This window comes from Eurypyga helias, unplaced genomic scaffold, assembly GCF_000690775.1.
Source record: "Eurypyga helias isolate BGI_N326 unplaced genomic scaffold, ASM69077v1 scaffold2517, whole genome shotgun sequence".
NCBI lineage: Eukaryota > Metazoa > Chordata > Aves > Eurypygiformes > Eurypygidae > Eurypyga > Eurypyga helias.
Window position 1 is genome coordinate 2947 of NW_010260892.1, and position 26749 is coordinate 29695.

General features: G+C 36.4%; 1 protein-coding gene across 1 annotated transcript; it reads left to right on the top strand.

Moving 5' to 3' along the window:
• Positions 1-1000: 1000 nt before the first annotated feature.
• On the top strand, positions 1001-26106 carry LOC104505511 (probable ubiquitin carboxyl-terminal hydrolase FAF-X; the record flags this gene model as incomplete). Its single annotated transcript, XM_010155166.1, has 13 exons — positions 1001-1142; positions 1907-2125; positions 3304-3419; positions 3663-3914; positions 3994-4132; positions 5705-5857; positions 9816-9920; positions 11403-11609; positions 12725-12861; positions 17547-17680; positions 22585-22672; positions 24290-24632; positions 26011-26106. Coding segments are annotated over 13 exons (2131 nt in total), but the record flags the coding sequence as incomplete, so codon positions are not given.
• Between the last annotated feature and the right edge of the window lie 643 nt (positions 26107-26749).

Sequence of the window (26749 nt, forward strand, 5' to 3'; positions counted from 1 at the left end):
TTTTGTACAGTTGTCTGTGACTATGAGGAACTTCAATAACCCAAATCAATCCTTCCCAAACCAGTGGAAGTTACTGTTAGGATGTTTCATTGAGGAGGTTGCGGGGAGGCAGGGGAGGAGTGGTGGCAGTAATTTTTGTGAATCTGGATGCTGTAGGCTTGTTGAATGCTAAGATTCCCCAGTGGAAAATTAAACTTGTTGTGTAAAGAAACTGTGCAGGCTGGTCACAGTTTCCTGTGTATAATGTACCTAACGGCTTTCATGGTGTCTGGTGTGCACCGATACATGTTCAGTATATTTTCTGTTGACTCTTAGTCCTATTTAGTTTTGTTTTTAACTCACCTTTTGAAGGAGAAATGCAGATTTCTTAAAATACTGGGTTATAAATAACTCAGAGTTTTAAAATGGCTAAAAGAAAAGTATGGATCCCTGTTCTTTAGTTTTGAACTTGACATATGGTGGCTGCAGAGGTTTACAGCAATGTTGGGTCGAGGTGTGTTGGGTCCTGGCCGCCTAACTACAAGAAACTGTACTTTAAGTGAGGGTGAGAGACAGAAGGATTCATGTTTGTTTTGCAGGTTAATAGTATCTGGGAAGCTGAGCAGGTCTCACCCTTTCTCCTCTTCACTCACCAGGTTTTACTGCAGGTAGCAACTAAATAAGAGGGAACGCACATGCATGTGTACCAGAAAAATGGATGATAAAGATTGTACTTAATTGTTTTTGCCTTTGAGTATTGCAAGTGTGAAGAAAACCCAACCCCATCCCATGTTTTTACAATAACTTTAAAATTATCTAAGGGAGTGCAGTTTTTGAGGTGGCTTTTCTAGAATATTAATCCATCAGGTTTTTGTCCATTCAGGCTTATATAAGTTTGTCTTCCGAGGCTTCTCTTTCTAAAATAATTCTGAAACTTTAAACACCAAACCTTTGAAATCCAAATCACTGCTTTAATATTTAAAAGTTCACGTAACAACTAATGAAATTGCATATCTAATAGTTTGGTTTTTCTGTTCTATTTTAAAACAGGCCTCGATGTCAAAAGTGAAGCATGCCAGCGATTTTTTCGAGATGGGTTAACAATATCTTTCACAAAAATCCTTACAGATGAGGCAGTGAGCGGCTGGAAGTTTGAAATTCATGTGAGTTTTTATTGTGTTTCTGAGAAGCACAGCCGCTTAAATGAGGGAGGAGATAGCCTTTGAGACTATGAGGCGACTACAGAGACTGAATCTCATTTTTGAGACTCATCTCAACAGAGAGCTCAAAAACTCTTGTATACATGGCTCTCTGGGAAGGGGGTGGAAAGTCATCCTTCTATTATTGTTTCATCTTATTACCTCTGGTGTTTTTGGAAGGAAATAAAACATGAGTGATCATATGGGGAGGAACTGAACTTTGTATGTTCAGTGGTGCAGCTCTTGTTAGGCAGGCTGTTTTTGACCGGATGTCTAGAGACCTGCTTGTTCTTATGTGCATGCTGGGACATGAAAACTAGCTTTTTTAGTAAAAGTTTTTAGCAGCCTGCTAACTTTGGAATGCTTGTAGCAGCTGTTTGAATATGAAAACTGCTTGTTGGACAGCTAGTCATATGCTTCATAAGCAAATTAAAATCTGTGGGAGAAACGGGTGAAAGAAGGAAAAGTTAATAGTTCAGTGGCAGTACATGAATGCCTCAAGTAACCGAAAAGTATTTGTATATTTTTCCTAAATTTAATTTTTAGCTGAAAACAGATAACTTGGAGTTTATTTAAAGCTTTTATTGGAGGAAGTACAGTTTAAAATATGATGCTGTAAACTCTTGTGCAGCTCTGCATGCTAGGTACAAATGGTTCGGGGTTTATAGTTCATATTCATCGTACAGTCACCTGCCATGTTCTTGGTTGTTGTTTTTCTTTCTTAACAGAGATGTATTATTAACAACACTCATCGACTAGTAGAACTCTGTGTGGCCAAGCTGTCCCAAGATTGGTTTCCCCTTCTTGAACTTCTTGCCATGGCCTTAAATCCTCACTGCAAATTCCATCTGTACAATGGTACTCGTCCCTCAGAAACAGTTCCTGCAGGAGTCCAGCTCGCTGAAGATGAACTTTATGCCCGTCCTCCTGACCCACGATCACCAAAGGTACGAGAGCATTTTCAGACCTCTGTGTTTAGTTTTATACAGTGTTACCTAATCACACAGTAGCCGTAGAGAAGTTTTTTTTTTTAGAGGTGAAAAAAACCCACCTTCATTCTCTATGTCACTAAGATGTTCTGCTGCTGTTGACTTATACATTAAATCATGATGAATTAAGTCTCCCCGTCTTAACTCTTTCAGTCTTTGATCAACAGTCAAACTGTCAGGTGTTCCTGTGGTAAGCTGGCACAATGGTATTGGAATTCTGTTCCTACTCTGGTGATTTGCTTGCTTCTATTTGCCAGTTCATGGATTTACCTTCTCACCCAACACGATTTTGTAGGTGACATATTTTGTGGAGGAGATTATGTGGTAAAGTAGGATTTTTTAAAATTTAATTTTTTTTCCCCTTTTCTTATAATTCTCAGTGAGGGGAGAAATGTTTGTAATTGGACATGGGATGCTATTGCCAGTGTGGACTGGGGCTTTGTTTTGGTTTGGTTTTTCTGGGGGAGGGGTTTTTGGGTGGTGTTTGTTTTGTTTTGTTGTAACAGGCAGTGCAGATTAGTAATTTGTTCTGGTTCTTAGGTCTGAATTTTTCGGAATTGTGCTCCAAATGGTATTGGTACAGCTTCAGGAGCTAACCAAATTATATTTTTGTTGCTTTCTTCCTTTTTTTTTTTTTTCCTTTCTTTTAGAAGAACTGCTAGCTATTGATATGTAGGAACCAAAGATAAATAACTCTGTGTCCTTGGACTTCCTTGCATTGCTAACTGTGTTTAGAACATTATTATGCATTCTTGCTGCTTTTATATGCAGGATTATCACGTCCAGGACCAGAAAAAAGCACGATTGTGCTTTCTGTGGTAACTTAGCAGCCAAAGATGAACCTGAAGTATAGTAATTTTTATTCTTATATACTGGATAAAATTTTTTGAATAACTAATATACAGCATCTGGTTTTTGACATGATAATTGGAAAGACAGTATTGCCTATTTCTAAGCATTTTCTTAAAACTGAATGTTTAAACTATGTAGGCAAGTTCACTGTAAATGCTGTTACCTTCTAACAGTTTATTGTGTAAGGACTTTTTTAAAGCAAGTTTTGTTACTAACAGGTTCTTGAAAGTATTTCTAGATGCTAATTTGTAAATATCAGAAAATAACAGTTGATTATATTGCAGGGTTGGCTAGTAGATCTTATCAACAAGTTTGGCACATTAAATGGATTTCAGATCTTGCATGATCGCTTCATGAGTGGGTCAGCATTGAATGTTCAGATAATTGCAGCTCTCATCAAGTAAGTTTTCTAAAAATAACAGTTTACATATTTCAAAAAGTTGGACTAAAAATGTGGTAGTGCAAAGCTTAGTCTTTTCTTGAGGCAATTCCCCTCACTCCATCTCTTAACTGGTTGTGTTTACCTTCAGGATTACATGTGCTTGTAAATAGATTTGAGTTTCTTGAATGAATTGCTCCTTACTACCTTAATGTTACACAATTGCCAATTATGGCACTCTGATCCTTTCTTCTTTCTTTTTAGGCCATTTGGACAATGTTACGAATTTCTAACATTACATACAGTGAAGAAATACTTCCTTCCAATTATAGAAATGGTTCCACAATTTTTAGAAAATTTAACAGATGATGAACTGAAAAAAGAAGCAAAGAATGAAGCCAAAAATGATGCTCTGTCAATGATAATCAAATCTCTAAAGAACTTAGCTTCAAGAGTTCCAGGACAAGAAGAAACTGTAAAAAACTTAGAAATATTTAGGTTAAAAATGATACTTAGGTAAGATGCTTCTCCTGATATGATGTGCTACTTCTGACTTCTTTTTTTTCCCACTTTTTACATTTTATTTCTCTTACAGGTTGTTACAAATTTCTTCTTTCAATGGTAAAATGAATGCACTAAATGAAGTTAACAAAGTAATATCCAGTGTGTCATATTACACTCATCGTCATGGTAATCCTGAAGAGGAAGAATGGCTTACAGCTGAAAGAATGGCAGTAAGTTGTCCTCTTCACCGAAATTCATTGAATAGACTTTCTTCCTCCTTATTACTTCAGTAGTAGAAGTAGCTATACATTATGGATCCTGCACACACTGCTAATTTTCATAGCTACTGTTACAAACAGTAGGTATCACGTCATGGTAGTAAGTCATTTTAATAGTCTTTGTGTGAAAAATTGCTGTATTTGTTTCAAAGCTGCTGTTGGGAATTATTTTTGGTGCTGATAAAAACATGCTTTAAAAAGGGATCCTTGGATAGTATAGTTTTTATATAGTGTTAGTAACCCCAAACAAACGTAGATAAAACAGATATGATTAATTTGTAACTTCAGTGCCACTGTGCCTAAAAATTGAATGTTCATTTGAATAAGGATCTAGTTTGGGTTTTGCGTTTCAAGTATTTTTTTCCCATTAGACTTCTGAGTGACTACTCTGCTTTTCACGTTTCAGAAGCTGGATTCTTTGGTACTGAAAGTTGTAGATACCACATTTTTATTGTATTTATTTATTTAATACTTGCATACTTTGACTACTGTTTCATGCTTGAGTGCACATGTAGGGAATTAGTAAAATGAGCGTGTGTAAAGTTTAAAGCAAGGACAATTTTCTCTTCATCTTTGTGAAATTTAATTATGTTACGTGATTTTTGCACTGTTCTGCCCCACTTCTGCATCTGTCTGTTGTGAGGTTTGTAATCTGCAGGACCGCTGACAAAATAGAATGACTGCAGTTTGACTTTTTAAAGCAATAGGAGGAAATAGGTCTCTTTTTACATACTCCGTATAGTTTGGCATCTCAGACAAGATCTCTGGTTTTAAGTGAAAACTAGATTTAAGTATTTCACGAGACTAGCTTCTTGAATGTATTGTCTGTAATCAAGGACACTGTTGGAAGGGTACGTTTGTTTTCTTTTTCAGTGCTCAGAGCGCTCACTGCTTTGCTTCAGTGGGAGCAAACATACGTGGCCCTAATCTGACTGTGTCAATGACACCACTGGAAAAAAATGTATATTCTTAAATACGGCTCGAATATTTGCTTCTAATTCAATTAGAAGCATTTAAAAACCCATATAAGTGGCAGTAGTTAAATAATCTCACCTTTTTGTATTTCAGTCCTTGCTTATTCCTTTTTTATGTGATATGCTGTAGGCATACCAGTAAAGCTAGGAGGGTCTTAAACAATTTAGTTATGATATTTAATAATTGTGAATTGGAAGGGAAAAATTTTGTTCCTTGAACAGAACAGTTAACTGTTCTTCCCATTGGCTTTTTATGTTTGAAGTTATTTGACCATTTATATGCTTCGAGTTCATGATCTTAATATGCCTGAAAATATACTTCCCCTTAAGATATCACAATGACTAGCATATTACGTTATTTAAAATACTGCTTTTTTTTTTAAGAGGAAATCAGAGATTAATACCTTCCTCGTGTTGCATCTTTCTCACTTCTCTTAATTAGAATATTGTATATAAAGCAATTAATCTGTAACAGGTTGAAATTTTTAGCTTAAATATCGGTGACAGCACTTCAGTCATTTGAGATGCACTACTTTCTGTTTATATTCAGGAATGGATCCAGCAGAATAATATTTTATCAATTGTGTTGAGAGATAGTCTTCATCAACCTCAGTATGTAGAGAAGTTAGAGAAAATTCTTCGTTTTGTCATCAAAGAGAAAGCCCTCACTTTGCAGGATCTTGACAACATTTGGGCTGCACAGGTAAAGAATTCAACTGCTTATCTGCTACCGTGCAGAAGGGATCTTGCATGTCATGTATTGAGAAGATGATGACGGTGACTTGCGCTTCCTATGCTTGGTGTTAGAAAAAACTAAAGAAAAATTTTAAATCAAATAGTGGGGTTTTTTGGGGTCCTGAATCTCAAAATTGTCTTCTCAGTTGTCTTCAGTAGAAGGGGTCAACGACATGCATGTAAATTCTAAAGGAACAACTCAGAACATGGTGCAGAGATTATCCTTTTTAAGCATTAAGGAACACTCAGCGTTGAGCAAAGCTGGATTATAAACGAATAGGATACATTATGACTTAATATTTTAAAACGTAGGAACAATATGTGTTGCTGATCTCTTAGTTCACCACGGTTGTATAAATTTTTCCTGGGCAGAGCTCTATTAATAAGATTTATAAAAATGGCTATTCTAGAATTGTTTAAGAACAAATTCTGTCCTTTTTGTTGTACTGATTATTTTTGAAAAATGACAAATTTTGCAATATTGGCTTGTTCATGTAAATGATCAGTGAAGCTGGGTGTCCTAGCTGTGGGCTGCATGAGTTTAGCACACACAAAGGGCAGCTGAAGAGACAAAATCTTTATTAATTATTGAGTAGACAGGAAATAAAAGATCATTTTAGGATAGAAACAAGCATGAGTCCATATATCCTTGTTCGTAAGTAATTGGTAGTGAAACTCCTAGCCTAATTGTACAAGTAAGCCCTTAGGCCAGTCTTTCACATGTGGGAAGGCTAAGTCCAGTTTCTGAGATAGAAGGCTGTACTGATTTTGGCAGGGATAGAGTTAAATTTCTTCATAGTAGCTTATATGGGGATCTGTAGGTAAAGCAAAAAGTTTACCCATTAAATGTTTCATATCAACCTGTGAGCTTTCTCACTTCTACCCTTCTGATTCTCTCCCCATCCCACTGCAGGATGGAGAGTGAGCAAGTGGCTGTGTGGTGCTTAGTTGCCAGCTGGGGTTATACCACAACAGGGACTAATACAGGAATTGGGTATTGTTATATCCCTAGTTTACATGTGTTCATGCTCTTCTGAAACAGTAACACTTCGGCTTAAGTGGACTTACGCAGGTGTCCCTGTGTTCAGGCATGCGGTTTTAAAGCACTGGGGACTACAGGTGACGTAGTAGAGGGTTGAGTTGAGATCTCTGGTGTTGCAACTAACTTCAGAATATCTGGACTCCAATTGCAGCATGACAGTAACTGCACAGGCTGAAGCTCGGGGAAGTATTTCCTTGTTATGCCTAAATCCTGTGTAGAAAATTACAACATGTAACAGAGCAATACACAGATCACTTGAATTAAGGTCTGTGATCACAGTGTTAGTTGTCACCTTGTGGTCTGTAGGCCTTTCCAGACTGTCTTTTTAAGAAGTCTGGGGGGGAAAAAGGGACTTTGAGAAGTTAGCTTGCTGTCAGTAAGCTTGTATTAGCTACCTTAGACCCTCAACCTTTTACAAGGAAAACAAAAATCTCAAATTTGGAAAAAGTCTTCCAAGCAATTATATTACTCATAGTGTTTGGAAATGGCACATGTGGATAAGCTAGTTTGAGGCAAACCTTTTACCCTTCCAGAAGTGTGTGAACAAGGGGTGCAACCCGTAAAAGGTAGGGATAGTCTGCCCCAACAGTTGGGAAAAAAAAAAATAAATATTAAGAATCAGTCTCCCATGCTTTTAAATACATGGCTTTCTCTGCTCACTTCTTACACTTCCACATAGTTGACACAGTACACTTGCTGTGGCTGTCCCCTGTATTTCTGTGTGTGTGACAGCTGAATTCAATTTCAAGTCTTGTTCAGGTAAATGGTTTCACCATGGCTGTGGCCGTGGAATTAAAGTAGACTAAAAGGTAAGAATACCAAATTCTGCTAACACAGAATGATTTTTACCAACTTTGCTACTCCCTGTGTTTAGTAGTTTTTAGAAGTTGTTATCAAATGACTGCTTCTAAGAGCAGATGGAGCATGAAATTCAGTAGCGAGGAGTTGATTTACTCTGTAGCTTTATATAACAGACAGGCTATTTTAGCTCTGGCTGAGTGCAGCAACGGCGAAGGTTTGCTTTCAGGCTAGAGCTGTTATGTTGCTGCCTGGGTTTAGAGGGTGGGCATGCACGAATTTACAGTTGATGGTGTAGAAGTGCCCTGAGAATCTCACTATACAAGTAGAATAAAAATAGGTAGTTTCTGGAAAGTAATAAAATCATGCTGCTTTTGCCTTTAGAAGGCAAAATAAGTTTTTAAGTTTTATTGAGATGTTTTCCTGTCCTACAAAGTGAGTGCTCACAAAGTATAAGTGTATTTGATTGAAGGAATAATGTTGGAAGTCTCTAAAGGCAAGCATTAGGTTGCGGCCTGTGGAGTTCCAGGGAAAGGTCCAGCTGGACAAGAAAAATTGAGTGTTGGAGTCTCATTACTTACATTCTGGAGCATTTAACTAGAACTTTATATGCACTTCCCTGTTTCTGCACAAGCTGACGGTTCACACCCTTACCTCCTCCTACTGTCTTGTATTGCTTTCCCTGCCTTTTCTATTCTTAAAGGCTTTCCCATGTCTGTTAAAAACCTCCCAAGACAAGTTTGTTAAATGTCTTTTTCTTAACTCTTGTTGCCTTGCTACCTGCACCTCAGCCCCAGCACAGCTTGCATACTTCCCCTTTCATTTATTGTATTCTAGGTGTTCTTTCTGCCATGTGTGCTTTCAGTTTTTCTTTCTGTCCAGGAAACATTTTAGTAAGAGAAAAGAATTAGACAATGTTTTACAAAATTAAGTGGAATAAGTGGTTTAGTAATTCCCTCTCATAACCTGACCCATAGCATGAAAATGAATGTTACTATTTAAATTAACTTTTTTAAAAGAAAGATTTATGGCACACTGTGGAGAATTTACGGCACAGCATGTGACAAAGTTATTAGTGTCTTGTTTTGGTTTTAAGTGAACTACGGATACAAGCTTTTAGAAGGAAATTAATTCAAAACTACTCATGCATGCATTCTTAATACTGTACAAGTTTAATTACTCCAGAGTTTGTTTTCTACGTATTTGTTTAGTGGTTATTATTCTACACTTCGAAGAAAAGTTTCTACAGTAAAGCAGCTACTGATTCTAAATTACTGTTTCCTAGTGCAGATTTAAAGCATGGGATGCATTTTCTAGCCTGGGAATATAGGGAGGAAATTTTCTTCTTGCCCAAACTTAAAATTGAGTGAGCTGTTTTTTTCCTTACTGTCTTCCTCCTTAAATGTCAAAATTGTGATGTACATTAAACTTTCTCATTTTAAACTGCCTAGTATATAACTCAACATCTTGCTGTCAGTTGTTTGATTCTTAGACTCTGTTAAGTTTATAAGCTGCTGGAGTTCAGCTTGTGGCAGGCAATATTTTGTTTGTAATAGAAAGCTTTAGTTGTCCATGAATCCACTAGCACAAATGAAGTACTTCAGCCTGAGGAACCATGGGGAAAAACTAAAAATTGTTTTACAGCTTAAAACACCTCAATGAAATTCATTAAGAAAGTGGATTTTGAGTCCTTTCTTATAAAGAAAAACACACCAAAAAACCCAACCAAAACCTGCATTAAATTAAAATATTGATATGTAAGTTAAAATACCCTTTTAGATTTTGCCTACTGTTCCAGCATGATTGTGTTTAAAAAAAACGTTGTGAGGTGCAGCATTTATATTCTAAATAAGTACTTGTGTGCAGACACAGAAAGCACACTTAAATACTTACACATACAAGGGAAATCTGAATATTGTGACTTCCCAAAGAAGTAAATTTTCAGTTTGCTATGCTGCTCTCACAGCAGCAGCTTTTCTTGCGGGCCATATCAAAGAGTCTTGTAAAAATATTGTAGGATGTCTTGCTGCTTGACTTCGTATGAATTGGTACGAATGTTGGTGAATTACTTTTGTCTTCTTGACAGGCAGGAAAACATGAAGCCATTGTAAAAAATGTACATGATCTCCTTGCAAAATTAGCTTGGGATTTCTCTCCTGAACAGCTTGATCACCTGTTTGATTGTTTTAAGGTAACTATGCATGTTTTGACTGTATTCAGGAAATGAGTTGTGAAGTTGCATACAGATTTGTGACTCTTTCAGTGGCTGGTTCCTACTTATTTTAGATACAGGCAGTTTCCGTGTGTGAAGACTTCTTAATACATAGGAACAGTCTGTGATGTTTAATATTAGAAACGGTAGATTGTGCTGTTTAATGAGCATTCGTTGTGAGATTTTTCTATTTACTTCCTGTCTAAAGCAAAGGCTGGTTGTGCTAGTTTAATTGACAGTTTTGTTTTCTGGTAGTAACGTTCTTGGGTAATGCACAGCTGTTGAAGCCTGTAGTATTAAAGTGACATTTAGCAATCCTAGGAATGTTGAATTTTTCAAATAAAGTGTTATCTCAAATATATTTTCGCACTTGTTCCAAATTATGAAGTGTTGATGATTTAGTAAATAATGTTTTTCTCCTAGCGACAGTGTAGGTTTCATCAAATTTACCTTGTCTTTGAAGTAGAGAAGATCAAGGACTTCCGTTCCCCGCTCCCTCAACTTCCTCTTTATCATGTAATAATTTTTCTCTGGTTCACATAGTTACAAAATGAAGCAGTCTCAGGAAGATAATGCTGAATGTTTATAAACATACAGTGGTTTGGTTGAAATCACAAAACCACTTGTTTCTGAAATGTTGTTATTCACTGGCTTTTAGTGTATGCTAACCTTAGCACCACTGCTGGAAGCTGCTGAAGTTATCCAGCTTGTTTCACCGTTTGACTTTCAGAAGGTGATCTGCTGTATGAGAAAATGCAAGACGGCTTGATAGACTCTGTTTTCTGGTTTTGGATAAATACATTATAGTCACGTTTTGTCTTACATGCAATTTGTGCTCCAGTTAATTGGGGTCCTCTAGTTTGGTGAATATCAATCTGATGTTTTGTAATCCAGATACTGAACTAAATGCTCAGAAGTTCTAGGTGTAAACTGTCGCAGGATGTGTCTGACCTTGGGAGGTGGATATGAAGTAATGCTATATTGGAAACTTACTCAGAAAAAGGTTAACCTAACGCAGAGGACTTTTATTTCAGTCAGATTCAGAGGCAATTTTACTGTTTATTGATTATAAATTATTTAAGATGTCTTTTAATTATGAGCATAGGAGTTTTGAGAAAGCATTTGCAAGAAACAGCTGAGTCCACTCTGTTTTGACTGTTGGTGAATTTGTCAGTGGTAACATTAACTTTTACAAGCACATATGTGATCCTTCTCTAAAGATTTTTTTCTTTGAAGTGTCAAGTTGAATACATCTTAGTTGTAAACATTAGAAGAGGTATTCAATTGTGTCTGACGTATTGATCTAATGTAATACTTAGTTTTAAGGAAAGAAATGAATGTGAAAGGTCTTTATGTAGTTGCATCACTAAGTTGTTGAATCATTTGTTAACAATGCAGGTTGTGTGTGGAGTTTTTTTTTTTTAAAGCCCGGTTTTCATATCAAATAAAATATTTTCTTAGGCAAGTTGGACAAATGCAAGCAAGAAACAGCGTGAGAAACTACTTGAGTTAATTCGTCGTCTCGCAGAGGATGACAAGGATGGTGTGATGGCACACAAAGTGCTGAATCTTTTGTGGAATTTGGCTCATAGTGATGATGTACCAGTCGATATCATGGACCAGGCTCTTAGTGCCCATATTAAGATCTTAGATTACAGCTGTTCACAGGTGAGAAATCTGGTATGTTCTGTTGTGCAGTCAGTCACTGACAGTTTCCATCTGTCCCCCGTGAAAAATTCAAGGGTTTTGATAATTTAACGACAGTGTTCCTTGTCATAGATTTGTTATTCTACCACCATGTAGGTACTTTTAAAATTCAGTAGGACATATTTTCCATAACACACTTCATGCTTTACTTGGAGAGAGTGAAATATATCAGTTTTCCTGCCTTGGTGCAATTGGTGACATACTGCAATCACCACATTGGAGGAATTGGAAAAGAGCCCTACTGAAGTAAATAGGGAGAAAGGAAAAGCATCCCCCCTCCTGTCTTTGCTTTTTTCTGAACTCGATTATACTAATTTGTTTGGGTGGGGTTTTTTTCAGTAAGTCCTTATATGTCTTGTATAATATTAGAAAGAACCTAGTAGAGGACATTGAAAACTATTACACACTCTCCTTCCACACCCAAACTTCTGGAGAAGTCTGCCAGAATAATAATTCATTGTGGTTGGAAATTATTCCATTATCTGTCTTGCCAGCCACTGGCAGGTTTTGTTTCTTAGTTGTTAAGCAGCAGTTTTGCATCGTTTCTTGATGCTTTATAGCTGTTTACTCAGGGTACCAGTGAGTAGAAATAAATGAAAGAAGGGACTCTCCTTCCACACCCAAACTTCTGGAGAAGTCTGCCAGAATAATAATTCATTGTGGTTGGAAATTATTCCATTATCTGTCTTGCCAGCCACTGGCAGGTTTTGTTTCTTAGTTGTTAAGCAGCAGTTTTGCATCGTTTCTTGATGCTTTATAGCTGTTTACTCAGGGTACCAGTGAGTAGAAATAAATGAAAGAAGGGAAACTGATCCTATCTAGCTACAGTTTTTCTTAAATACATACTGGATGCATGAGTGCTTGAAGGTAGAGGGTTTGCAACACACTGATGGCTTCTGCCAGCATGCCGAGCTGCTCAGATACTTTGCGTGTGCTTGCATGCTTCATAATTCGGTTCATCCAGTGTTTGTGTGGCTTTGTATGTTCTGTTCTGCCCTGGAAACAAATGAAATAAGGGAATGATGATCGTTTCTGCAGTATACTTGAATTTTGATTACAAATGCTTGTTCTTTAAGGATCGAGATACACAAAAGATCCAATGGATAGATCGTTTCATAGAAGAGCTTCGCACAAATGACAAATGGGTCATTCCTGCACTGAAACAAATTAGAGAAATTTGCAGTTTGTTTGGTGAAGCACCACAAAACTTGAGGTAAGAATGGAATGCAAATAAAATTTTGTCTGTTGAAAATTAAATGGGTTGGAATGAATCTTTTTTTTTTTTTTTTTTTACCAGAGGCAGGGAAAGCTTAGTTAAAGTCAGTCTGTGCTTGAGTTTGTTTAATATGTATAAATAGCCTCTAAAATTGAGACACTTAGGTTTAGTAAGAGAGCATTGACTGTGTACTCAAACATGCTTTTATTCATTTTTAGAATAGTAGTCTGATTTGTGGAAAGTCTGGGTTTGTTTTTCTACTATCCATGGACTTCCTTGCCTAGCAATGGAATTAGCTTACAAAGTATAAATACATTTTATGTGCATATATGTATGTATGCACACACATATCCACCCATCCCTATTCTTTGATGATAAATTTACACAGATCATCTAGTTCATATACTTCAAATCAAAGGTGACTTTTTTTCCTCTGGGAAGAACACTGATTCTCTCTCCTGTATGGAAGAGATTAGAAATGCGTTAGGTTTGGTTTATTGTTTGTTTTGTTTTGGGGGAAAGGAGGGTTGTTTGTGTGTTGTTAAAAGGAAGAAAAAGCAGAAAAGCCATTGTCTGTTTGGACTTGTTAAAATATATTTTTGTCGCCTCACTGTGTCTGAGATTCTGTGCCCCTAACTGTTTTTGTATCCACAAGCAGAAAGGCTTTTTGGACTGTTTGGACTTGTTAAAATATATTTTTGTCGCCTCACTGTGTCTGAGATTCTGTGCCCCTAACTGTTTTTGTATCCACATCAGACATTTTACAAACTCCAGAAAAATGCTGTTTGCTTATCAGTGTTGCATAATTGCTTTGTTTCCATTCTTGTAAGCAGGTTAACTATTCAAATCAATGTTGCTATTACAGTCTGTTTACAAGAAGGATCAAGTCAGGGAAAGTTGAAGCAAACAAGTCTTCAGTTTACATAATGTTATCTTCTTGCTGATACCATTTTAAGGAGCTGTTATAATACTGCATTCCTGGCTTTTGGAGCAGGTTTAGTTATTCATTTAGTGGCAACATCTTTCCGATTTTCTCCATATTTTAATCCTTTATAATTTCACAATAATGTGACTAACAAGGTCACAAAGTTACTTGCTTATTAGCAGATAAATCTGTTTTCTGTGTCTTGGAGACCTTAACCTTTCACACGCTCTAAGTTCCAGGCAAATGTAGCTACCTGGTTATTCATGGTGCTTGTTCAAGTTCAGTGCTTTTTAGCACAGTGCCTTGGTGCAGATGCTTTGCTTTGAGTAACTGTTGAAACAGCTCATTCAAGGCACTGATGATATTTCTGCTCTGAATTAATCTTGAAAGGAACCTGACTTACTTTGATTGTGGAAATTTAGGTTTCCTGTATGGCATATGTACAGTCACATGGCTTGAATATCTTTTTCTTTCTTTCTTCTTCTTCTTCTTTTATTTTTTGTTGTTTTCTCAGATTTCAGGAAAGTCTGCATTGCAGTATGTAGTAATACTTCATTTTAATGCAGAATTTGAAAAGACATGCGGTAGGAAGCTAAACTTTGAATTTTAAGATATTTATCAAGGGAATTATAAAGGCCTTTTCTTGTGGAGAAACTTTTGTTAGGAAGATGCTGTTGAGAGAGTCTTTTTTTCATTTGGATAGTAGTTCTGCCAGGGACTGGGAAACCTAGTGAGTGAAAACATCATTTGGAAGTAATCAGTGGCTGATAACTTTTAACATTGATATAATTTGGAAATTGTCATGCAGATACATCTCATACCTGTTCCTATCAGCTTACCTTATCTGACTTAAAACTTTAACATCCTTCTACAATTTGGATCGAAAATAGATCAAAACAGATGTTTGTGACAACTGCCTCAAAAACATTTCACAGAGCTTTCTGTGTGCAGCATTAATCCCATAATCTGTATACTGTTCTCTTGGGGTGGTTCAGTTGGTTGGGACTGGCAATTACAAGTTCAGTCCAGATGAACTAAGGCTGCTGATTCTTGGCAAAAACAAGCATAAATTATCGTATGCCGTTGGCACTGTAGAGATGCTTTTGAGGAGGAGGATTTAATTGTTGCCAGTTATTCATGCAGCTGAGCAAAGTGACAAATTGGTTATACAATTGCTTTGGCAAAATTTAACTCCCTGGTCACAAAGAAATGCTACACGTTTTGGGAAGTTTAGCTTAATTTCAGCAGCAGAAGAAATTAATTCTAATTTAGGTGCAAGGATCCTTAGTAATATTACGCAGTAGTCAATATTGACTACTAATAATATTATTGCTCAACATACTGACCTTTAGTGTACAGAGGATTCATAATCTTAATTTTCTGTGTTCCTTGATGGAGGTAGAGGCTCTTGTAGACCAGTTTCAAGCACTGAAGTTTGACCTGTATTTACTCAAGCAGGGTAAGATCGGTCTTCTAAATTACTTGCCCAGAAGAATTAACTGACCTTCTGTGGGAGTTTAGGCTTTTGTTAGTGCTTTAAGACAACAGTGATGCTAGCTTCAAGGAACTTTTTAGCCTAAAGGTAGAATTTGCTGGGCTTGTTTACTGCTATTTGGTTACCTTTAATGTCTGCTTTCCGTGGTACATAGCATTTGTCTAGTATAAGAACTCTGAACTTCAAAAGCTGAGTGTGCAGTACTGTGTTAGCTTATGTGTGCCGGTAAGAAATTTGTTAAAAATCCATTTAAATTAAGTTTGGATTTTTGCATTTGTCACTGTTGATCTTTTTCTAGCAAATAAGCACGCATTCTAACTATTATATGTCCTTTTTAGTATTTCCAAAGTGCTTTGGCATCGATTTCAAAACGCTGTTTCCTTATTACACATTGGCGTTTGGTATCCATTTAGTAGAAACACAATGAAAAGAGAAGTTTTGCTGTTAACTTCATTTTTTCACACTCTGTTTATTACTAAGGGGATAGGTCCCAATGGCAACAACATCATATAGCCTAACTTCAGATGCTTAAGGAGTAAGTCTGTGGTTGCATGGGGAGTTTGCTTTAATTCTAGAAGGCATGCTAGAAGCCTTGTCGGATCAGCCTTTTTCTGTGCCCAAAGACCATCGTCTTGCCTTAGACTCTGTCCTAGCAGATGATCAAAAAACTTACATGTTGGTCTCAAATACTGTGTTAACAAATCAAAACTCTTGTTCTTAACAAATACTCGTCTTTTAGAAGTAGGTGCTAAGCAAGATGAATCCATGTGTCCAGATTTACTTTTTGTGCACATGGTTGAGAAAGGAGAAAAGTAGAAAGTGTCTACTTCAGAAGACTTAGTCTTCTGCTGATAAAGCTTTCTTTTTGCTATACTTTGCTATAAGACTGATAAAATGAATCATATTATGATTATAACGCAACTCTGCAGAGTACCGTGGTTTGCTTCTGCTTGTTCCTTTAGTTGTTTCCTCATGTATTTCCCAAAGAGTCGATACTCTCACTTAACTGTTACCCTTTGTAAATGTATCTCTCTAGAGGTAGCACCTCCGGTAGCCACTACAACAGAGGCATCCAATCTTTTGCTGGTTTTGCTGCTGGTTTATGCTGAGCAAGGACGGTTAGATGAAATGTAATTGGAAAGTTTCAAGTGTAAAGAGGGGACACCCTGTTTCCTCGGGAGCATGAGAATTCCTACCTTTAATCCATTCAGCTAATTCTTGGAACCACTTTCTTAAGTGTTGAAGGAAAGGAAAACAGTTCTGGAAGCACGTTTGTACTTCTTCAGGGCAGGCTGTGGGATCAGCTGAGTGGCAGTACAATGAGGAATGCCTGCTGCCCCCCACCTTTTTTTTTTTTTTTTTCTTTTTTACCCTTTACCGTCGAAGAGCAGTGCAAGGTTGCATGAGTTGAGGCATTTTGAGACTGTTCTGCAGAGGTGGTTAGTCCCTAAATTCTAGAATTTCATAGTGTTCATGGCGTGTGGGTTTGGGAACCAAGCTCTGTATTTTGCCTTGCAGTTTACTTTTGTAATCTAAATATGTCCTGTATTGTTCGAGAGCAGCAGTTTTTTGTCAGATCCTGATAGTAAACTTAAGTTATAATCCAGTTTTATTTCTTTTCTTGAACTTTTCTGTTTTTTCTTAAGCTGTATCCTTGCTCTGTGTAACTGTTCTTTCCAGTGTTTGTACCAACATATTTTCAGATATTGTTAGAAAAAACAACGCAGAATTGCACGGGTTTGTTGAAGTCTTATGGGTGCAATTATTGGCAGTGTTCTTTCACTATAGCTTTGAGACCATGAGCTTTCGTTTTGCAGATTGACCTGGTTTTATTTAGTGTTTTAATATTAAATTAAAAAAAAAAAATCAGACGGATGTGGAAGAAACTGTGGTTACGCATATTGTGGTTATATTACGGTTGAGGGTCTTTAACTTTACTATGTAGTTTGTGGGCAGGTATTTCTATTCCTGTCTTGCTGCAGATATTCTCTCTCCAGCACGCTGAGCTGCTCAGATTGCTTTGATATTTTTCATGCATACTGTAACTGTATAATCCTCATTAATTAGCTGCTTTTAATAACAGGTGAGAACTGTTCATGTGTCAGAAGAAAAAGTAAAAATATTGTCAGAAACAATATGTTTTTCATTAGAGTTCTTTTAGGAAAATTTGAACTTTCATCAAACATGAGTTTCTTCAATTGATTTCTGAACTGTTAGGTGCAAGACTTCGCTTTTCTTATAACACTTGTATTTTAATTTCAGTCAGACTCAGCGAAGTCCCCATGTGTTTTACCGACATGACTTAATCAATCAACTTCAGCACAATCATGCCCTAGTTACATTGGTTGCAGAAAATCTCTCTGCCTACATGGAAAGCATGAGGCAGTATGCTAAAGGTAAGTTGTGAAATAAAAATTGCCTCATAAATAGTCTATGAAAACCCCAGCTGAAATAGAGTTAAATGCAATTTCTCATAGTAAAATAACCGTTAAGTTTGTTTAATTTTTGAGCATCTGTGGGGTCTGATTGGGGAAAAAAAAAAAAAAGCTTAGATGTAAATATTTTGTTTCATATCCGAAAATGTGCTGTGTTTTACTGCAGAGTATGGGGAAGTGGCAGCTCTCATTTATCTGTGGATTGATAGACATCGTCCTGCCTCACTTAGGCTAGGGTGGTTATTTTTGTGGGAAGTCCTGATAATACAATCATAGAATCACAGAATGGTTTGGGTTGGAAGGGACCTTAAAGATCATCTAGTTCCAAACCCCCTGCCATGGGCAGGGACACCTTGCACTAGACCAGGTTGCTCAAAGCCACATCCAGCCTGGCCTTGAACACTTCCAGGGATGGGGCATCCACAACATCTCTGGGCAACCTGTTCCAGTGCCTCACCTAATAAGTCTTGGGGTTTTGCCTCACTTCTATTCTTGAATTTTTGTAGGCTTCTTTGAGAAGATTTTTTTTATCACCTCTATTTGAAGCCAGCATTTGGAATTTTGTCAGGGAGAAGGACTCTAAATCACAGGGTTACTGTTTCTTTTTCTATGCAACTCCCATTTCTATTCAGTTGCTTTCTTGCTGCATTTGTTACCAGGAACACTTTGGCAGCATATCTTGTTAGTGTTCCTATATTTCAGGCTAAACTCAACACTTCACTGCTGAGTTTACACTATTACACTGGATTAGCTTTCTAGTTACTGAGGTAGAAGTAGGGAAGTGAAGTGGAATGATGCACCAGGAAACTCCTTGTTATGCTGGACCATGCCACTTTATATACAGAATTAAGCCAACAAATGTGAGAGCAGGGTATTTACGCCCTTCCATCTACTTCACTTACTGGAACTAAGAACCATTCTACCCTGATACCATAACATAACATCCAACCAGCCTTTCAGTCGCATCTCAAAAACGACACAGTGTGTTATGTAGGAATTCAGTGAAGATCGCTCAGAGGGCAGGATATTTGCATGTTGTACAGCATGTTTGTGTCTTCCAGTGCTTGGGTAAGTTGACGAGACAACTTGAATTTTGGGATTCCTTTAATTTAGAGTACTTGATAAAAAGACGCCCAAATATGTCCTTGGAGACTTGTTTGGATCTTGGAGCTATATGAAGATGATAGCTTCAGCCATGTATAGGTCAATGAGAATAACATTTAAGATAAATCAGCATACTGTAGCTGTATTTCTCTATTCAGGAATAGGAGAGAGGGGGTTACCGTAATTTAAGTTCCTAATAATAGCATTGCACTGATGTTAAAATAATACCAAATACTTTATTCTGTTCTCAGGATATACTGTCTTAGGCTTAGTCTTCTCTAGGAAGGTAGAATAGAACAAGTATTATTTCATGTAACTTCTGTAAGCTGTGGGAGTGCTCTTTAACTTTGCCGAAGTGATGCAAACCCGAGATTTCATATATAATGAACTTCACAACTATATGGATATCTTAGAATCTATGGTTCTCTCTTTCTCTTGACTTTGGCTAGCTGGGAAATGTGGGGTTTGGCCTCAAGGTTAGGAAGGAAACATAAGCAACAACTGTATTCTAATGCAATGTTGTCTTTGTCCAAAAATAGTGTACAAATACTATTAATGTGTGAATTATTATTCATTAATTTAAATTATTTTTGAACTCTGAACCTTTTGGGTCATTTTGACGGTGTAGTTTACCTATCAAATTGTTGATAGCTTGCAGAAAAATTAAGCTGGTATCTTGCATGATTGTTTTCTTGTGCCAAAAGATATGTCCTATTGCCCTGCCTTTCCTCAACTATAATGACTTGGTAAAGCAGTAATATAAGCATTTTCAGAACAATAGGAATTACAAGTGTGCAAAGAGTTTAAATTGAATCTAATTACAAAGCAATTAAATCGTGCTTTCTTGAGATGAAGATGCTGCAGAACAACAACTCATTTGCATCAGAGTACAATACCAAATGGACAATAGTGTAGTTTTTCATTATTATTATTATTAGATGCTTTATTACATGATTAAGAGTAGCCAGAAAATGTCTCCTAATGTTCCAGATACTGTACTGAGACTGTAACTCTGTTCCTGTGCAATTCCTCTTTCAGTTTTATATACCAAATAGAGCAGAACATGGAGAGAGCACTGTGCCGTTTGCCTTCCAGGAGGAGGAAGAAAGATGCTGGGGATGAGGGAAGTGCAGGGAAGGAAATAGATAAAAGGAGAAGAAAGAAAATTATGATTGTGAGGACAGAAAGAAAGAACTGGACAGCCGTAGAATTAAGCTTAGCTGGGGAAGGAGGAGGAAATTCAAGGCAGACATGCAAACAGCAAAGGTTAAACAAATACCATAGGAAAAAAAATCCAGTTGACTACAGATCTGTTGGCAGATAACCCCACAGTTATTGTGTAACTTGTGATTATTACTTTTTTAATTCAGTTTGAATTTGCCATTATTTTACTTTCCTTGAAAGCTTCCATAGTTTTGTTCTGTGATGGAGAACAGTGTTCCTGTTGTTACTCACTAATGCTTTTCTATCATACTCCCTTATATATCTTTGCCTTTCTAAGATTAAGGAAAAGCATAATCTGTTTTTCAGAATTTTTTCCATGATCTGTGACTTTCTCTTCTGCTGAAGTCACCCTTTCCTCCAACTCTACAAAGTCCTCCATGAGATTACACAAATGCTATTGCATTGTGTAGTCCTGAAGGAGGAGGTCACAGTTCATCTTTTCGACTATTTTATCAAAAACCTTTCAAAAATTTTGAAAAGATTGCTAGGGAGTTCTCCTTTATCTTCTGTTTCTCTGAAGTAATTATAAAAAGTACAAACTGTCAATGAAATGTGGTTATTTGTAGAAATTGTGCCATATGATCTTCTGTGTGTGTTTATCACCAATTATACTTAGATTTTCAACCAGTCATTTTTTTGATATATAATTTCTGTGTTCATTCTTCTGCTCCTATATGTAGAAGGAATTTTTAAGGAGATCACACTTGGACTTGCTGTGGGATGCACAGAGCAGAAAATAAATTGGACAAATTTAGAAAGAAGCTGAGAATATTTAGGGAGACTGCATTTTTTTTGTAGATCAGAGTTTTTAAAGTACATACAGTTGCCTTTGAGCAACTGACTGGCCTTTAATACTTGAATTCTTCTATCATTGTCACTATTGACACTTCTGTGAATCCACTTTTCTGTGAATTAATCTCTATTCAGGAGAAACAGACGAGATAGTCTCCAGAGTTAAAACAAACACACACCACTACCAACTTGACCCACCCCTCCCACCACCCCCCCAAGTCAAACAAAATATACCACCCAAAACACCCAATGCTTGAAGTAATTGGTTTTAATTTCTTTGCAATATGCTTATCTACCACAATTGTTTCTTCTGCTAGACCCACACCATATTTTTCAGGTTTTCTGCTTCTAATAAATAATTTTTGTTCTACGACTTTTATATTCTTTCTTCTTTTTTTTTTTTCACTTTTCTTTTGATAATTGCCCATTTATGCTCACTTCATTAGGATTATAATTTAAATTTTTGAAGGATTTCTGGTGAACATAACATCTCTGGTTTGTAGACATCAGTTAACTACTAGTCTTCTGTTTTCCCTTTCATTTGATGATTTTTAAGCTAACATACTTTTTGTACTTGTTTAGACAGTATTTATGGCAGTTATTTTTCTCCTAATTTCGAAACACTGATGATGTACTTCAGCTGTTGGACTTGTTTGTTTTGGTGTTTGGTTTGTTTGTGGTTTTGGGGTTTTTTTCCCTCCTCCCCTAGATATGAGATACTGAATCTCAGTTCTAAAGATAAATTTTACTATGAGTGTGGATGTTGTCATGATACAGTCTCCCACAGCTGGGTCATCTTAGTTAAATGCAATCTGTATACCTTTGCAAATAAGAAATGGAGCATTAATTAGTTTATAATGGACCTGCCATGGTGAAATGCTGGTGGTACCGATCAAGGTGGTGCAATTACAGATGCAGAGTATATCTCTTCAGCTATAAAAGCAAAACACAACCAAGCAAGTAAGACAAAACCACACCAAAACCAAGTTCCTGTGAAGCAAACAGCTATTTATTAAACCGAATATTACTCTGAGATTTGATACAATGCAGGCAAAAGTTTGGCTTCTTGCCTTACTTTCAAATTACTCGACTTCTGTTTCAAGCTTGTCAGTATTAGAGGCATTTGTTTTTTGCACTTGGAAACTTGCAGCAAATGAAGTTGTCATATACTTTCCTCCTCTGGGTGATGTCATGTATGTAGCTACTTACAAAAGTGCTAAAAAACCAGAGTAATTATTTCCTCTGAAGAGAAAAAACCCTAAAATTAGAAAACTGAAATTTTGAAAGGATACTTTGTAGTGAAACTAAAGCATCCTCAGAAAAAAACACTGCATGATCTGAATTTTGTGCTAGGTATAATTTCATTTAAACTGACTTCTGACTTCAAACTTACTACTTGAAATAAGGAAAAATTGATTCAAATAAGTAGAATGTAGGTTCTTAACTGTTATGTGATACTTCTGTTACACTGAATGATGAGCACATGAATCTCCGTATAAATGTTCGTTGATTTGATTATTGACCTTTGTAGTCTTTGCCTGTACCCATTTTAATTTAGGATGAAATGTTAATGGGTAGCAGACTGCTGAAAATTATTTTTATACACCTCACTGAGGATTTATTAGATTTTGAGTGGTTTTAATTATAGTCAGACTAACAAATCTTCAAACACATCCTGTCTAAATTTTAGTGTCAGCATGTGCTTCCTGAATGAATTGTCTAATAAAAACATGTTATGTTTGCAGAGCATGGTGAATATGATCCTCAAACTGTAAGACCGGGAAGCAGATACAGTCATGTGCAGGAAGTACAGGAGCGACTGAACTTTCTACGGTTAGTTTTAGCTTGATCAGTTGTTTAATTTCTGTAAAGAGAAATAAAACCGTGGTATCTCTTTCTCTTACCTACCTTTATGTTGCTATGTTAACTTCTTTCAAAACTCAGATGAAAAAATACACAGAATGTCTTGGTTTGGGATGGGGTTTTTTTGTTTGTTTGTGGTTTGGGTTTGTTGTGGGGGTTTTTGGTTTTTGTTATTTTCTCCCCAGAGGGTTTCTATGCTGGAATTGGAATAGTCAAACAAAGTTTAGTAGGATCTTTGCAATCCAAGGGTCTGATTCTGCACTAAGATTTGTATGGGCTTTGTCCGTCTGTGTGCAGAACGCTACTGACTTGAATACAACATGCATGTGGATACAGTTGCATTCATATTGGGATAACTTAGTTGAAAATTTAAAATATTCCATCTAGGGGTTATGTCCCTGTGTCCCTATTGGTTTTACTACACCCGATTTAAGTCTAAGATCATAGACGGATGTATGCTTTTTGTCAGACATTGATGTTAAGTTGTCAGGAAGTGAGCCTTAGAAAGAGGTTGGCATAAAAAATATTGTTTGGATGGATGACTTTTGACCAGCTACTGTTTGAGTAAAATAAGGAAACAAAGCATCTCTGCTCATCAGAGCTGCAGTATGTTGATGCGTTTTAGGCTGTGTCTCTCAGCTTTTTCTCACTTGGTTTTAACCATTTTTTTAGACAAGTAAAAATTGTCAAGTTCTGAAGTAGTTTTTACTTGTCTTGTAAGGGAGACTTTCTTACTTTTTAAAATTTTACCAGGAATTTTCATTAATTAAACTGAAGTGTTAAACAACTGTAATGAAATTACAGAATGACATATGGATAGCAGACTTAATTTATCACTCCTGCATGCTAAAAATATTAACTTCTTTAAAATTAAGTTCACTAGTTGTTAATGTAAGAGAATTCATGCAGTCCCATGGCTGTCAAATGTAGAATGTGTAGGTAGCAAGTTCTGAAAAGCAATGCCATAACTTAGTCCCTGATTTCTTCTACATAGAAATGATTTTGAGTCAGAAAAATTATTCTGAACTACTTTGTTTCAGGAAGAACAAATGATAATTATTCTTAGTGTTTGCTCTCAGGATTGAAGTTCTTATTTAATAATAATTTGATACAAATGAGAAACTTGTTTAAATGAAAGGGAAAATTTCCAATTCATTGAATTCTGCTTCTGCTGCTGTTCCATAGAATTGATACCTTACTTTGAGATTTTACTAAAGTGAGTGCTAAAACATAGTGGGTGCTTGCAGAATCAATTTAACCTCTTATGTTGTGACTTGACTTTTAAATGAAATCGTTTACATTAGATGTGCATTTGTATATAATATGTAAATAATGCTTGGTATTTTTGTGTAAGTTAGGTTTTTTTGCTAAATTTTATTCCTTTTTTTTGTTGAGACTATGAAGTCTTGATCCATTCAAACTTACTAAGAAATCATGTGGCTAATTGAGTGGACTGATGATGTCAATAAAGTTATGATATGTACATGTATATACTCATGTTCACCTTTTTGCCTGTACTTTTTACTGAATTGTAACTCCAGATGTCTACTAGACAGTGCTGTTAATTCTCTCTTTGTTTTGCTCAAGATTTTTATTGAAGGATGGTCAGCTGTGGCTCTGTGCCCCTCAGGCGAAGCAAATATGGAAGTGTTTAGCTGAAAATGCAGTTTATCTTTGTGATCGCGAAGCCTGTTTTAAATGGTATTCCAAACTAATGGGGGATGAACCAGACTTAGACCCTGACATTAATAAGGACTTCTTTGAAAATAATGTGCTTCAGCTGGATCCTTCCCTATTAACAGAAAATGGAATGAAATGTTTTGAACGTTTCTTCAAAGCTGTGAACTGTCGAGAAGGAAAACTAGTAGCAAAGAGACGAGCCTATATGATGGATGATCTGGAATTAATAGGATTAGACTACCTTTGGAGGGTGAGTTAATGGGAGGAAACGTGAAAGGCTAACTGCTAAGTCTTTCTTAGTCTCTTTTTATATTTTTAGGAATGTGTGATTCATTAGTTATAGACTGAAATTACAAAAAGCTACTTTTTCAAAGTAAATGCACAGAGATCGACTCCACTGTCTTCCCAGCAAGTATGCAAGTTGGTAACTCTTCAGACTGATGTTTAATGGAAAGCTACTTGAAACATCAAGTACATTTGTGTATGCACATGAGATTAAAATTTTGCCTATACTGTTGAAGAAAGGATCATTCCTAGTGAATTATCTGTAGGTTTCGTGCTCTCTCACATGCACAGTAGAATTAAACTTTATTCAGTGCACTTCATAAGCTAGGTCATGTCATCCGTTCTAGTACAGTGAACTGGACAGATTCAAAATTAGACCAAGTGATCACTGGTCTGACTTTCTCTTATATCCACAAAGGTTTGCCTAAACATGGTTGTAGCTTTTTGGAAGTTTGCCAAATCTGTTAGTGACATACATTGGTATCTAGTTTAATCCTTAATTTTTTCAGAGTATTTCTAGTTTTCAAGAGCTGCATTAGAACCCACAGCTCACTGTAGCATGATTATCGTGACTGTGTTTTATAAATATGCTGTATATAGAGCAGCAGTCTTCGTTAATTTTGGCTGTGGCTTGTTGAAGGGTTAGGCATTTTAATCATGGTGATAATAGTTAAAATCAAAGTAGATCACAATTTCTATACAAGTAAGTTTTCACACAGTGTTTGTATATAGAGCGCCCACTTAAAGGTAGCATGTTTTAGCCATGGGAATCAGCTTACTTGGATCTGCTTTGCTGCTGGCAGCATGACAGAACTGCGTCTGAAGCTTTAGCTCAGTATCCTGCAAGGGTTGTCTGTAAGGGCTGCTTTCAGACCTGATGGCTAGTAATTAAAATGTGTATTATCAGTTTAGAAACAGAACTCGTTTGCCTGTCCCCCTTGCACCCACTCACAGCCATTTAAATATTTTAAAATTATATTACTAAATCTTTAGTGATGTGGATTGTTCAAGCGCTTGAAAGATAGCTGTCTTATTCTCAAACTAGTGAAAATGGAAATGTAGTGTGAAGGTAAACATATAAGCACTATGTTTATTCTGTTCATAAAGCATCTGCTTTTTTTGCTAACTGTTAATTCTTAATTTTTGACTCTTACGTAATTAACTTCAGTGTAAGTTGTATTGATTGTATTTTGTTAAGTAAGCATTTTAGTCACTTTCACCTAATAAAATAATTAGAAATACTATTGCATCAAGATACTTATGTAGTCATTTTGGGTTTAAATTTTATAGTAGAAGTTCTAAGTAGATATTCTAATGCCTTTTTTTTATTATTATTATGCTAGGTTGTGATTCAGGGAAATGATGACATTGCAAACAGAGCAATAGATCTTCTTAAAGAGATCTATACTAATCTTGGCCCAAGGTTACAAGTTAATCAGGTAAGAAAACAAACAAACAACAAGAAAACTGGAAATAGTAACATAAAAAAACAGTGCTAAAATTCAATTTGGTGCTATTTTTGTGTTTGAAAGTTTTGAAAACAGAGAATATTTTCAGTGTTTTGGAGAGTATACTTTTGAGTCCAGCCATCAGGTTCTAGTCAGATGCATCAGTAAGAGTTTTTTCTGATAATTACAGAGTGAACTCTGATAAATTTTTTATATTAAATTGATGTTGTATTTGCTCTTTCTGCTCAGAAAACAGTTCATATCACATACTTAGGTAAGCCAGTGCTGAACTGCGAATTGTGGTACTTATTTGTACTAGTATGTTCCCTGGATGGGTCTGTTGAGTGCTGTCACAAGCTAATCTAATCTTCTTCTATGTCATGTCCCTTACAAAGGGTCACAGAGTTTCCATATAATGGTCAAGCTGAGCTCTAGCAAATCACATATTATCTCCCTATGTTAATATTTGCTGGAAGCTGCGTTTGAGTGGGGAGAGAGAAGAGATAATCAGTTTCTGAAAGGTCAGAGAAAGTGAACTGTTGGGATTTCACAAATCTAGGGGGAAATATTGTCCTCCAGACAATCTCCAGTTGGTAGAATCACAGATGAATGGAATAGTTTAGGTTGGAAGGGA